This window comes from Plectropomus leopardus, chromosome 22 (genome assembly GCF_026936395.1).
Source record: "Plectropomus leopardus strain MGB_pleo_1.0 chromosome 22, ASM2693639v1, whole genome shotgun sequence".
Taxonomy (NCBI): Eukaryota; Metazoa; Chordata; class Actinopteri; order Perciformes; family Serranidae; genus Plectropomus; species Plectropomus leopardus.
The window spans coordinates 10,260,315-10,275,387 of NC_142197.1; the positions used below are offsets into that span (position 1 = coordinate 10,260,315).

A 15,073-nucleotide genomic window follows, 5' to 3' on the forward strand; every position below is an offset into this window, starting at 1 on the left:
CGTGTCGTTTTTAAGTTCCAACAACTTAACAAAATTAACCCGCTGAAACCTGGGTCGACATCACTTTTCGTGAGCTGCATACAGACGCCTTTTACAGGTATGTAAACCTCTGAAACGTGAGCCAACTGGTTTGATGTCTTTCAAAAGTGTGGGGGGAAAAGACAATCCGAAATTCTGCAAGAAATGTCCTGCAACATGCAAGAAAATTGTAAATGATGAAAATGAGAAAGAGGAAGAGAGAATTATCAAAATTTTAAAATAAATAAATAAATAAAAAATTATGGTAAAATACATAGTTACATCTATCATTACTTAAAATTATGTGTCAGAGAGAATATACAAAAATGTATTTCCATTTTGTATTTCTCTATGCTTTTTGGGTAATTTTCTAGTAACTTTTTAAAAATTTTCTTGCTCATTTTTTTTGTCATTCTTGTAAAGTTGCTCATTGCCAATTTTCTCAGGTTCAAAAAGGTTAAGTAAATATAACTACATTTTAACTAAAGTTAACAATTAGATATGAAGTTAGCATGAGTTAAGATTAATAGTTATATTTACTGCCATTTTTCAAGGCAATCGGTTTCCTATTCTTTTTTTTAAATGTCAGTAAAATCGACTCGTCAGATTTTACTGCGCTGGAACAAATCTCTGCACTGTTATGAGAGCAGACATCAATGGCGTTTGTAATTACAATATATACACAGGCAAGCGTAACCAACTAAACCTCTAAAATATCTGTTTTCTTTTTGTTAAGCGTAAAAAACAGACAAATTCAGAGACATGTCTGCTAATTAGTGTTTCGAATCATGTTGAATTTCCCAAGCTAAATGCTTCCTACAACATGAAAGAATTCAAATCTGGCAGCAGTTACATAAATACTAATCAGTCACACAAAATAATGATATTAAATGTTTGTTTCTAACTAAATTAGAATAAAAGCAGTGGAATATTCTCAGCAGACTGTTAGCAGAAAGACAAACACTCGTCATGTATCAACGATGTTTGTTTTTGTTCACAGGTACTGTAAATATTAGACCATCCGAAACAGTTGCATTTCATTGTCTCAGTTCTGACCGTAAAAACACCTGCTCCCAAAAAAAGCCTGGCTACACCACAGTGCTCTTTGTTTACGGGGTGTCTCTGTTTCCACTGTGTGCAAACCACAGTATTTAAAAGGGTCAGTGTTGACAATTTGATCACTATCTAGAACAGGACAATGTGTCTCATGAAACGTGAGCAGAACAAATTTGTGTGTAAACTGTTCTCAAAAGGAAATTGATGAGTATTACGCCATTCATCAATACATTGGTAGCCCTAACAAAATCTCACCTACTTCTGACTGCTCATCGTGCTTGTGTAAAAAACATAATGCACATAAATATTGATTGTCATATAAGAAAATAAAAGCTAATGTTAAACATGACAAAAGACTAGAAATACAACACATTTAACTATTTAAGATTCAGATTAGGTTTCATATCGAACCATATAGGTTTAACTTTCTGGATGATGAGTTAATGGCATCTGTTAGTTCCCTCCCGGCCGCCCCAATAACACCACTAACAGAAGATTTTTTTCTTTTCTTTTCAACTCAATTTTTACTGAAAATAACTTCAATCTCAGCTTTGGAAAACTTTTTTTCTCTCTCTCACTTTCTTTATTTGCACGATGTTCACAGGTCAACAAGATGCACCCATCCACATCCACAATGACCTCCTTTTAAGGTGGTCACTAGCTTTATATTGGCTGGGATGTCTGCTAATTACTGACAAGCAGGAGTGCACTGTAAATGTATGATTGATCAGCATTTATGAACATAAACGTGTGCCTACGATTAACTCCAAGTTCATGAATCCAGTGTACGTTTTTTAGTTTTAAAATCCACTTACAGATATACTAACATTTCATGAATGAGACTCAATTTGTGGAGATTTTGTGTGTAACGGTACTTATTGCCTCATTGTCCATGTCAACAACGATGAGGACAGTTCAACTACCATTTAACATACACAGCATACCGTAACTGCAAACAGAATCAAATTCAGAGACTCAAATCAAAAGAAAAGAAAATTCACTTCCTGAACTGATCGATCAGCTAAAGAAATGACCCCATTTTTTATCTGCATGATAATAAACCTCAAGAAGAGGCTGAAGGAGAAGGAACCAGTCTTTCTGCTGTGCTGTAATCACAGCCCACCAGCGTTTCAGTGTCCATGTGTGACGGAGTGTCCTCACTGGCTGGCACAGTGTCTTCCTGTGGCCATGACATGAGTCACCTTGATCAACATTCCCTGGGCCCATATGGTCCCTCTGTTCCTCAAATCATGAGCCACTCTTATGAGGCCAGGCTTAGAGATCAGGCTAGTTACTCATTGCGTTTTTGCCCAATGTTTTTAAAAGGAATCGCACCAATTTACTCCGGCTGCTGACAGCAGCACAAGAAAAGTGATGTCACTCCAGGGTTAAACTCTTACTTTTGTTAAAAACAAAAACACATTATTCTCAATACTCGAGTGAATAAGTTTGTGGGATTAGATTTGAATTCAATATAATTTGATTTATGATGTATTTTTACAGGGACAGTGCACAATTAATTGCACTAGAGTTAGCTTGTAGATAATTTCATCTGTTGTCCCTGGGCAGGTAAACAAAAAACACTACACAGCATTTAGCCTACACTACCATTTTTGCAGTGTCATGTGTATTGTGCAAATTTTTATATTTTACGTGCAAAAAATTAAACACTTTGTTACCTTTTACACCCCGTGCCATCAATAACACAAACTGTATCATTAGATAAATGCCAGCATCTGACTGGACTTTTCTTTAGCCACTGGACATTTAGCATTTAGAAAACTGCTCCTTATAAAAAATACAAAACCCTCCATCAGTGCAGGAACTTACTGAGAAAACCATAAACAGCTTTAAAACTTTAAAAGAAAGCAAAAGATAAAAAGAAAGTGGTCACTGTCTTACCGCTGAGTCTGGGGGGCTGAACCCACAGAGGCTGCAGACCTGGTTCTTACACTCAGTGCAGTTATTGTAATTTGGCGGGTCCTTAGACCCAAGGTTCAGCTGGGTGGTCTTACACAGCGGACAGAGTCCACCCCCAGGTTTTCCAGGCACCTGTGGACCAGGAGGCCCTCCAGTCTTAGGTGGTTCTCCAGGATGAGACCCAGGACCTGGTGGCCCCTGCTGTATGGGTCCAGGCTTTCCAGGTCCTTGTTGAAGGGGTCCACCTTTTTGCTGGGGAGGGCCACCTGGTTTGACACCTTGACCTGGTGGCCCTTGACCTGGTTTGGGGCCCTGTTGCCCTGGGGGTCCTTGGCCTGGTGGACCCTGACCTTGCCTGGGGGCCTGCCCAGGGGGTCCTTGGCCAGGAGGACCTTGGCCAGGTTTGGGCACCTGGCCTGGTGGTCCCTGGCTTTGCCTGGGTCCCTGCCCAGGGGGTCCTTGCCCTGGGGGTCCTTGTCCAGGGGGCCCTTGCCCTGGGGGTCCTTGTCCAGGGGGCCCTTGCCCTGGCTTTGGCCCCTGTCCAGGAGGGCCCTGCCCTTGCCTGGGTCCCTGCCCAGGGGGTCCTTGCCCAGGGGGTCCTTGTCCAGGGGGCCCTTGCCCTGGCTTTGGCCCCTGTCCAGGTGGGCCCTGACCCTGTTTCTGAGGTCCTCTTTGTTGTGGTCCTTTGGGACCTGGCCCCTGCTGAGGGCCCCTGCCTGGTGGCTTTCCTCCCTGCTTGGACTCGGGTGCTGCAGGTTCGTCTCCTTCCTCCTCATCCCCAAAGAGTCCAAACTTGGGGATGTTGACGTTATCCCCCATGGAGGTTATGGAGGAGGAGACTGACGAGGTCATCGATGACACGGCACTGAGGGGGTTGGCCCCGCTGAGGAAGCTGGAGCCAAACATGCCGGAAGACTTAGTCTCTGGGTCTTTAGGCTCCTGCCGGAATCTGGATTCAAAAAGGCTGAGTGACGAGGGGCTGCGGCCTGGTGTGAGCTTTCCAGGTGGACCCTGGTTGAAGGCGTCTACAGTGCGACTTTTACTGAGACCTGTAGGGCCCCTGGAGGCCCCTACCTGCTGGGAACGCTGATGTGTATCAGATTCAGACGGTCTGGAAAAGAAAGAAACAAAGATAGTTTTTGTTAGCACAGCTTTTATCGATTTGGGTTTACTTTGGCAGTGTGAGAAATCTTATAAGCCAAGTCTAAACCAACTCTGAGCTGAATCAGCACCAAAACAAAAACAACAGACCAGAGTGCTAATGAGAGTTTAAGACTAAATGGTTCTGAAGTATTTTAACCCATTAATTTGTCACTTTAATTTGTATAGTAGTGATCGACTGAGATTAAACTCATCAATACACAAATGTAAATGTAAAGAGCTCTCTCTGCTGAAATATCAACAGATCTGGAGGACAAAAAGTCATCTGAAATAATACTGAGATACTGAGATTTGTTGTGTTAATAAAGTTGTAATTTGTATATATATATATATATATGATAGATAGATAGATATTCCACATCTTTTTATTAAGATACAAAGAATACAGATATCATGTACGATGCATTAAAAAGCCAAAAAAAGAAATAAAAAAGCTGAAAGAAATGGCTTCCTCAGACTAAAGTCAATATTAAGTATGAAACATGAAATCGTACAACCATAACAAAATTTAGCCCAGACAATCAATATTAAGCTTTGGATATGACTTGAATGCAACCTGATGTAAATACTTCAGAAGATTAGTATTGTAAATCTCATACTGTCTGCCCAAGAGAGTTCAAGACATGCTAAGTGAAAGGCATGTCACACTAAATACTTGTAACTTTAGCCTGCTGAAGTTGTTTTATTCTGAGATATTTGCATTTTTAATACTGTATACATATTTCTTGCATCTTCTGGCTGTATTTTAGTGAAAAGAATACTGAGAAATGTACATGCATGATCATTACAACCTTGCTAGAATGAAAAAAAGGGTTAAGGTGGCCTAAGGCTTTTACACAGTACTGGATATGTAGCCTTTTCAATGTATCTGTGACTTTTACATCTCAAACAATATTACTTAGGATGTTTTTCTCACTCCTCTTCCTCTACTGTACTCCATTGTGCTAAATTAAAACCACAGAACTCGCTCTTTGTTAATCCCAGGCCCTCTCAACACATCAGTGAACACCGAATGTGTAGCTAGCAGCCCTGGGGTAAAGCTGACAGGAGAGTGAATACCGCTGAATGACACAGAGTGTAGATCATTGAGATAGAAAGGGAAATGCTCGCCTCCATGGGGGTAAGCAGAGACATCTTTGTTAGCTCAGGCTGAGAGGCAAAATACACAACCTACACACACATTGATATCCTTAGAGAAATGCATCAATGGACTAATGGGCTAATGTTTTGTTATTATATGATGATACGCAACATACACACCTAGTGGTTTGAAAGTCCCTGGTGCTGCTGCCATTACGTCTGAGATAAATCACATTACCAGGCAATAAAGTTTAATGCTGCAATGAATACAGTGTTTAATTATGTTTTTGCACTGACTTTGCATAGCAGGAGCCTAGCAAACATTAGGAGTATTGGTGTTGAAATTAAAGCTATTGGCCAATCCACTGCAGCGTGTTTTTCAGCACCACGGACAGCGGCGATGGATTTCAGTACCATGGACAGCAACCAGACTCCAACACTGAAGCTTCAGGAACAGAAATCCGACTTTTAAATACACAACATATCCAGAAAGCAGCAGGAGGGAAGCCTATGAGTGATGACATTAACGCTGCTGTTCTATTTTTAGTCATATTAATATTAATGCACCCCTCCCCCCATCTTTAGCTCGGATATAAATAACAATTCTCCCCCAATCAGAGCCAATTAGCAGCACTTTATGTCAAATCATCACATATTGAGGAATATTTTATTATTTTATGAATATAACATGGACTGGCAGCACATTGTTTTCATTGATAGCTGTCTTCCTGCCCTTTCACAACACAATATATTTCTCACTTTTACTAAAAATGCAATTTATGTGAAAATAATTCATAAGGAGCCTAATTTGTAATATTAGAGAGTGGGTGCAGATCGGATAAAGGTGGCGGATTTGTTTAGCTGGGTGCTCAAGCGTCGCTCAGATGGAGAGGAAAAAAAAACACTGGGCACGACAGATTTTCTTACCCAGCAGGCATTTCGACAATTTCGCACAAATAGCTACTGGAGGTGTGTCTCTTTCCACTCTGAGCTCACAGAGTCAAATTATCCGCTATTTCGGGCTAATTTCACACACAACAATAAATGGAAAAATCATTATTTTACAGCATTTAACAAGAGTGCATTCTGAAGAAAAAAAAAACAGCCAATCAATTGAACGCTTCCAGCCAATATTAATATTGGACGAGGGATATTTTTTCTGTCGTGCAGATCATCTGGTGTTAATGATAATCCAATACAGTGAGCACTAAGAATAGATGCATTTCTTGGTGCGGTTGGGAGGATCAAAAATGGGCGTGAACGAGCCTCCTTGGAGCATCTTTCCAAATGATGCCTTACTCATACTACAGCATATCAATCTCTCACATCACAGCCAGGTTAGTGTGGATTTTTTTTAAGTGCATCCAAAGAAATAAAAAAAAAATGCTGGTAAAAGCCCTGCCTTCGTGCAGCTGCTGCGCCTCCGGGCTGCCTGCCTTGCGCCCTTGACATCGCGGCGGAGAGCTGCCTCCTCTGCTCCTCGCTGAGTTCACTCAGGTTGACCGGAGTCCCATCGGACACCCGCACAAAGCCGCCCTTCCCGTCAGGTGCCAACCCCTCTGGAAGCCCAGACGGGGGCCCTTCGCCTCCTTCCAGACTCGCTTCGTTCCCCATGATCGACCCCTCCCGTCCCCCTGTGTTCGGATCAATGTGCGATCCGAGCCCCTCTCCGCGGTTTTATGTCCAAAGTGCGCAGCGCAGACGGTGTCTCTCGGTGTCTCGGAGCATCTCAGATGATTTGGGGTTTTTTCTGTGGTTACTTTCCGTCCCTGTGATGTTTCTCCATTTCCCTCGCTTCTCCTTGTTTTTCTGTGTCGCGCATCTCCGCAGCTGCACACCACAGTTACCACAGTTTTCCGTGAGGGGGTCTCTGGTTTACTGTTGCTCACGGTCACGGGGGCTGGCTTCCGGTAGATTTTACAAAGTAAAATTATAATTAGCTAGCATTAATTTAGTCAACCCTCAATCTCCTTGTATAATTTTTAAAGATACAAATTATATTCGACAACTATTCAGCATTTAAAACATAAAATCCCATATGTAGACAAAAACGATTCAGACATTTCAGTTTTACTCTATTTGTTTAGCATACCCTGAAGGTTTTTGGTGTCATTGTTTCTATCTTTTGCTACATATGATTTATTTAATGAAAAAATATTCTTACATTATTTTATATTGTAAAAAAATTTCCAACTCTTATATACTATAAATCTGAAGTATTTGTAGTATAGAATCTGAAATATCAACTCTAACTATCCTTTCATATAATTTGAGATACCAATTTTAAAACATACTTGACTGCTATTGAAAATGTAAAACTAAAAAAGTTATAAACAGGCAAAAACCTATTCAGTTATTCATTTTCGTTGTACTCTATTTGTTTAACAGACAGACTATTTTTGTTTGTTGTTGTGGTTCTTTCTTTCCTTTTGAATTTTATGTATTAGTTGTACAGTTGAATTTATTTTTACATAATTCTTATTTTATAAAAAATATTTTCAACTTTTGTAGTAATAAAAAATCTGGATCATACATACTCCATGTAATGAATGTATTCAAACAGGGACATTTTCGGTAAATTTCGCAAAATGAAAAAAAAAAAAGGAAAAACTAACACTTATACAGGTATTCAGGTTTGTATGAGTGAAATATCTTGACTACATAATACAGCACCTACAATTGATTTTAACTTTTTTAGTACAATATTTGTAGCCTATACACATTATACACTATAGCTAATTCAGAGAGGGCCGTGTAGTTCATAAAACCAGATGAGTGAATTCAAAAATCTGGACTAGTTTTGCTCCATCATCCTATGACTCAACTCATTGTTTCAATCAAAATAACATCTGAGGGCTTTTGCAGTGAAACTACACTTGCCTTACTTCCGTTAATTTGTACCTATCACTCGTTAACTTGACGCAGATTCTTCAGCAGCATCTCGGCTCTCCTGCTCACCGCGCATGTTCCGCCGCTGACAGGTGATCAGAAGACATCAGCGGAGGAAAATATGTTTTTAAAGGGGACTTACTCAGCTAAATGTGTCTGCTTTGATTGTTTGAAAGAATCGAGGTTAAGCGGAGCATTAAAGGACAGCTGAGGTGGGATTTCTTGATGCTTTTCTTATATTAGGCTATGATTTTAAAGCAGGAAGAAACAAAACGAGAGTCGTAACTTGCCTTTTGTTTGTGGGTCAAGTATCTGGGGCTCCTGCAAAGGGCTTGTGGAAATTCATGTATACTGTATGAACACACAACCCACCTCTCCACATATACAGTCTCTCAGTTTTGTGATGTCCCAGGATAAGAAAAATGCTTTTCAGGCTTTATGTTTAATAAGTAACTATGTGTATCTCCATCCATTCAAGACTACAATTAGTTCCCAGAGGAGAAAAAAACAAAACAACAACATTAAAGTAATGTCATTCAGAATGTCCTATGTCTTATTTTAAGGGAAACTGATGCCATGAAATATTCAGAAACACAGATAAAACATCTGCAGAGGTATTCAGATGACTCATAACATGAATAATATCTCATTCTTTGTTCTTTTTTCTCAGGTGGCAGCTGTAGGATGTCTCATTTTATATCTCAACCTTTAATATGCACAAATGTGCAACTGAAGGCTGCAGGAGCATATGGGAAAATCAGATTGACTTTAGCCAGATATATATATATATATATATATATATATATATATATATGGAGGACAAAGAATGACAATTATCAATAAAATAAATGAGTGTAAAAATAACTAAATAAATAAATGTAAAAAATACAGGACTGAATAAATAAACAATTACACGAATGATGAATATATATATATATATATATAGTGCACTAATAAATACATCTGTGAATGTATAAATGAATAATTAAATAATTATAAACAAGGGTTAAATAAATATATAAAAGAATAAATAAGTACTGAAACAGATAAAATGCATGCAAAAATAAACAAAAGAGATTGTAGGGTCTCCTATCTCATTAACATACATAAACAAAAATACAAAAAATAACAGTGTTTGTCCAAATGTAGACATTTATTTAAGATGTTTTCAATCTTATTGGTTTGTTCATATATTTATCTGTTTCCAGATTATTTCAGCATTTATTGTTTTCTTTTATTTCTGCATTTTTGTATTTCTTTATATATATCAGCATTTAGTTATTCTTTTTATTTATTTCTGCTTTTATTTCCTATTTATTTATTTCTGTGAATATTCATATATTTACTTATTTATTTATTTATTTACTTATTTATTTATTTATGTGTTTATTTATGCCTGTATCTATTTAAAAAAACATTTTTTTTATTTCATACATGTATTTATTTTTGTATTTACTTTTATTCCTGATTTTATTTTAAAATTCATCCATTTCTTAATTGATACTTTCTTAATTGTCCTCCATACAGACATCACAATGAATTCTATATCTATCTCCTTTCCCCTTGCTGGTGTTATCATGAAAAACACTGCATGTAATCAAATGAATGTAAAATAAAAGCTCACTAATGAAAAGACAATGCCAAGGCTGCATTATCAGCACAGGCTCCAATATAAATGAAGCTGAAAACAAAATGATACCCCATTGCATTACATCAGCCCACATGCTGAAAATGACTGCAGAACAACCCTACAGTATATTTAGCTCCTCTGTACAGAGAATATGCACAGCAGTCACCAGACCCAGTGAGTAGGATATTAAAATATGTCGGCTCTGCTGTACATCAAGCTGACGCATTACAATGTGACAGCGAGTGCTCATTTGCTGTGTTGTATGTGGAGCTGTGGGGGAGATGTGTCCTCTATTCACCCAGCTCTGAGCCCTCAGCACCTGGGCAGCGGTGAGGAGGAGGACCCTGGAGACTAGTCTGAACTGAGGGGAACTCTGCCAAAGATTTGTGTGTTTCCATCTTTTTTTACTACATGGGAAAGCTTTCGAATCACAACATTTAGGGACCATGTGACACTACAGATCATTTAAACCAAATGTTAGACATGATGACAGCTCCTGCAAGTGGGATGTTAGATATCAGTGTATGCCCTGTTTGTCTTTGTCGCTGTGCGTGTTGTTAGTGTAGCCTTTGGGATTGGATAAAAAAATAACAATGTGCTTATGCAATCTCTGTGTTGAATGATAAGATTGATGCCACTCTCATGTTTGAAGGGTTAATATGAAGCTACAACTGGGAGATGGTTAGCTCAGCTTAGCATAAAGACTGGAAGCAGGGGGAACAGCTCACCTGCGTGCTTCAAAAGGTGATGAAATCAACCTTTTAGCACCTCTGAAGCTTACTAGTAAACATCTTGTTTGTTTAATCCTTTGAAACCTGGACTGACATCACTTTTGTTGTGCTGTGTTCAGACATCTTTCACAAGTTAAATAACCCCTTGAAACCAGAGATATTGGTTTGATATCTTTGGAAAAAAAAAATCGCAAAAAAGCCAATGAGTAACTTGGTGGGAAATGTCCAAAAACTGACACAAGGTGACAAGAAAATGACCACATTCCTAGTGGACACAAAAGGTGTCGGATGTGTTATTATTAAAAATAGGAGGGAAACTGCCCTGAAAACTATATTTAAAATTACTATAATTTTATATTTTAAATCACAGAAAAAAACTGTATACATGCTTTTAAAAAATGCTTTCAGCTATTTTGGGGTCATTTTCTTGTGTGTTTTTTACTTTTATTTATTCATTTATTTTGCTTATTTTCAGGTAATTTCCCAGGAACTTTTTTTAAAATGAATTTGTTGCAATATTTTTGACAATGTCTTGTGAAATTGCTCACTGCTTTTTCCCCATGTTTTGAAAGAAATCAAATCAAACCAGGTTTCAAAGGGTTAATCTGTAAAAACACTGAAAAGTTATCAGGAAAGTTGTCCTGGACTTTTCCTGGTTTCAGTGATGCCACTGTTGTACATTGCATGTAGATGCACCTAGTGCCAGCAGTGTATAATAATAACCCCACTGGTTCTGTCTAAAAGTTCAGATTGAGAACAGGCTGAGTTCCTACACCCAAAAAATAGTACCACTAAAAACCTGCAATATGCATGAAGCATTAAAAAAAAAACAAAATGTAACTTGTGGTTAAATTATGAGCTTTAGAGGTGCATGTAAGCAGACTTTATTTACTATTGGACAAACCCCTTACAGCTGTTTCCTGCCGTTTCCAGTCTTTGTGCTAAGCTAAGCTAACTCTCGCTCCTCGCTCTGCAGTAGCTTCATGTGTAACCTAAAGGCATCTTCTAAACTAACTCTCAGCGAGAATGAAAAGAAGCATATTAGTGTAACATATTTCTCAAAATATCAAACATCTCTATGTATAAAAGTAAAGGGGGAAAATGGTCATATGTGGAGGAAGCATGCTGTTGACCTTGATGGGTGTTGTGCCTGCAGGGTTCAGTTGTCATCCTCACTGTTTCCTTTCATGCTTTGCTGTTTTCTCAGCCAGCAGTTCTCATTTCTTTTATCTTTATATGCACATTAAGAATCATATATTCTTTATCTCTATGCATCATCTCCTCTGCTCTCCCATGAATAGACATGCCTCATTTTTTATACTTGTCTCACTCTTTCCTTTCAGTCTTTCTCCTCCTCCTCCTCACCTTAGTGTAAGTGTATGTGTGGGCAAAGGTGAGTCTTGGTTTCTGTCTCCAGTGATAAATGATGGTAGTGTAGCGATTGCTCTGCTCCTCCCCTTCTTCCCACTGATCGCTGAAGCATGGCCTGATTGTCTCTATGCTGTGAGGCGGAAGCAGCTCGTACATGCATGCTCTCTCTCCCCCTCTCTCTGTCTCTCTCTCTCTCGCTCTCTCACTCCCTCTGCAACTCACCCACACATTCACATAAACACACCGACTGAAGCATCCAGTCATGCAGAGCAAACACATCCACCCAGACAGACAGACGGGCAGACAGACACACAAACACACACAGGTGTAAACACACAACATCAAACACAGGCCTGGGGACAAGCACTCTCTGAGGCATGTGCAAACCCAGCAGTCTACACACACACACACACACACACACACACACACACCTGCATACAGTGTACACAGAGTAGACTCACTAGTACTAGTAATGCTTTCAGGTCCCTCTCAGTAAATTTCAGTTTTCAAGTGAACAACATATTTGATTTTTATCTGTTGTTGGTCAAAGAACTACTCAATCCACTTAAGGATAAATTCAAAATCCTACTTAAAGATGTATTTCACTGCTGAAAAATACAGTATATACATAAAACTAGGCTCTCTATGCAGTAGAAAGAACAATAATTTTGAAAGTGCTACATAACAAGTGACTGTTATGGCATTCGTTTTTGGTCAAGAGGTAGAAAACCTACAACTACCAGAATGCACTGCGCAGCACCACACCACAAAACGCTCAATTTTTAATTGATATGAACCTTTTTGTTTTCTAAATAAAAAGTCTAGAAATGCTTATCATTTAGAAAAACACCACACATAATGTTAACAAGTTACAGAATAGGAAAAAATGAATAACTCAATTTTTGACAAAAATATCAAATAGAACCTTTCAATTCCGAGGTGACGAATTCTCGAAATTTTGGCAGCTTGCTTTTTTGTTAACAGAATTAACTTGTTCTTTTACTTTCAATACTTACTTTAGAATCCTTTATATGATATTTAGGATTACAATAAATGTCATATACTTAAAGACTTTTACTCAAGTAATATTCTAAAAGGTAACTTTAACTTCTACCAAAGTCATTTCTGGTCAGATATCTGTTCTTTTATATATGGCTCTCAGGAACTTCATCCACCACTGTCTTTAACCCTTAACTTGAGTACAGTACTTGTACTTAGTTACTTTTCATTACTGAATTTATATTTGACGTTTACTGCTTTTGTGAGGTGTACTTGTGCTGTGAAGCCTGGCCTTTGTAACTTGAGTCTGGTAACCAGATAACACACGCTGCACTGTGTTCATTAAATTTGAATACTCAGTAGGGGTATGAGCTGAGGACACTGACAAAAGGTAGTTCTTTTGCAAAAGAGATCAGTGGCTACAAAACACAGCTTTAACTCTTTAAAAACTGGGGTAACATTACGTTTCTTGTGCTGCTTACAGACACCTTTTACAGATATTTAAACCTTTGAGCCCTGAGCACATTGGTGCGATATCTTTCTAAAGCTTGGAAAAAAATGAACAGCTTGGAAAGAAATATTCCATGAATTCCAAGAAGCTGGTAGATTTAGAAAATGACTTTTAAAAAACTAGGGAATTATAAAATTATAAAAAGGGTTACAGTACCAACAAAGTCTTCTGAAATACAACAGGTTGCACCTGTATCCAATAAAAGGGTTCACCAGAGACACCCATGTAGATCTAGGATACTGGTCGGGACAGGTCTGGACTACAAAGATCCTTTCACCCTGTGATAAGTCTGACTTCTCCAGACAAACCACTAGAACTTTCCCTTGACAGATTTAGCTACATAATCCTCTCTCTTTTACCCAGAAACAAGCAGGTTCATTCACAAAAGACAAGCAAAAAAAAAGAGTTACATACCTTCATTTTAGAGTGTTACTGTGCAGAAGTATGCATCCTCAAAGTAAGTGTGAGCTGAGGTGAAACTCCCTGGTGACGGCGTACTTGCACGTGATGTTTAATTTCTGGTATATTAGGGCTGAGCCTCTCTCATCCCTATTAGCAGCCTGGCACGCGCCTAACACCGCCCCTCAACGCCAATTTCTTCCGACCAGCGAGACACTGTGGACTAAAAATACCTTTAAAGTCACAGAGCCTTCCTTCCTCTCCTTACTCAATCTTACTATCTGCTATCTTCATGCCTGCGCACAGGCACACACGGGCACGCGTGCTGTGGGTGCACCTGCTGCCAACGCGCACACACTCATGCAAACACAAGCTCTGACACAAAGACGCACCCATGCACAGACATAAGAGGCCCCTCTAATCCTCTTTTCTTCTGAGAGATAGGCCAATCACACAGCACTCTGCACTGTAAGCTGTTTTCCTCTACACACAGTGCATGGAGTCCTGCTGTAACTCTGCTGTCGTTGAGGGTCAGGTTAACTCACTGGCAATCAACTGAAACAACAACACAAACGGGCAGAAAAAGGGTTCCCGAATCAATTATTCATCTCTTGCCAAACTACATTTTACCCACAGAATACTTTCCCTCACAGCGGTCACAAAGCTGCTCTAAGACGCCATAACACCTCCATCTGTTGAGCCCGGTAAATATAAACAAGAGAAGTGGATGACATAACTGCAATATAACTGGAAACATGTTTTTTTTTTCTCTGCAGTATTTGAGAAACAGGCCACATTTCTCTCACATGTAGAGGCAATTTCCTTCCAGCTAAAGTCTCTGTGAATAATGTTCCTCGCTCCCTAAAGACGCACAAAGACGTCTGATTCAGAGACTCAACACAATGACGGAGTTACACAAGTCCCCTTTTGTTTCATACAAATACACAGCAGCACAAATACAAAAAGGCACCAGTATGCAGAGTGAAGAAGACGTGTGCATTGAACTAACAAAAAGCTTGAACTAATGTTTGGCTCTGAGATTTTATGACATGAAATGAGGTGGAGGCACCAAAGTGCCCTTCAGACAAGACATATTCTATGTTTTTTTTTTTTTTGTGAAGGCCTATCCTCATTGAGAAGAACATTTAACTATAATAAATTTAGCTGTGAACTTGAATTATCATCTCAAGGTTGTATGGCTCTCTATCTATCATCCCAGTGCAGTTGCACTTGCAGTTTACATCCATGTCATTGAAACACAGATGTTGTACATTTATCTTCCCCACGGCAGCACAGAAGATCTACATA

At 39.0% G+C, this 15,073-nt stretch overlaps 1 protein-coding gene across 12 annotated transcripts in view; it reads right to left on the reverse strand.

The window, feature by feature from the left end:
• Window positions 1–14,092, reverse strand: part of pcloa (piccolo presynaptic cytomatrix protein a) — a 77,849-nt gene extending 63,757 nt beyond the window's left edge. For 4 of the 12 annotated variants that reach the window (XM_088073015.1, XM_088073022.1, XM_088073013.1 and 1 more), the window contains exons 1-2: window positions 6,638–7,088; window positions 2,977–4,105 (exon numbers count right to left, since the gene is read on the reverse strand). In XM_088073015.1, the coding sequence (XP_087929141.1) occupies window positions 2,977–4,105; window positions 6,638–6,849 (1,341 nt within the window). In that variant the 5' untranslated portion in view covers window positions 6,850–7,088. Of the gene's footprint in view, window positions 1–2,976; window positions 4,106–6,637; window positions 7,089–13,780 lie in introns of those variants that run through there. The other 8 variants (XM_088073014.1, XM_088073019.1, XM_088073017.1 and 5 more) reach the window with 3 other exon arrangements.
• Window positions 14,093–15,073: the final 981 nt, after the last annotated feature.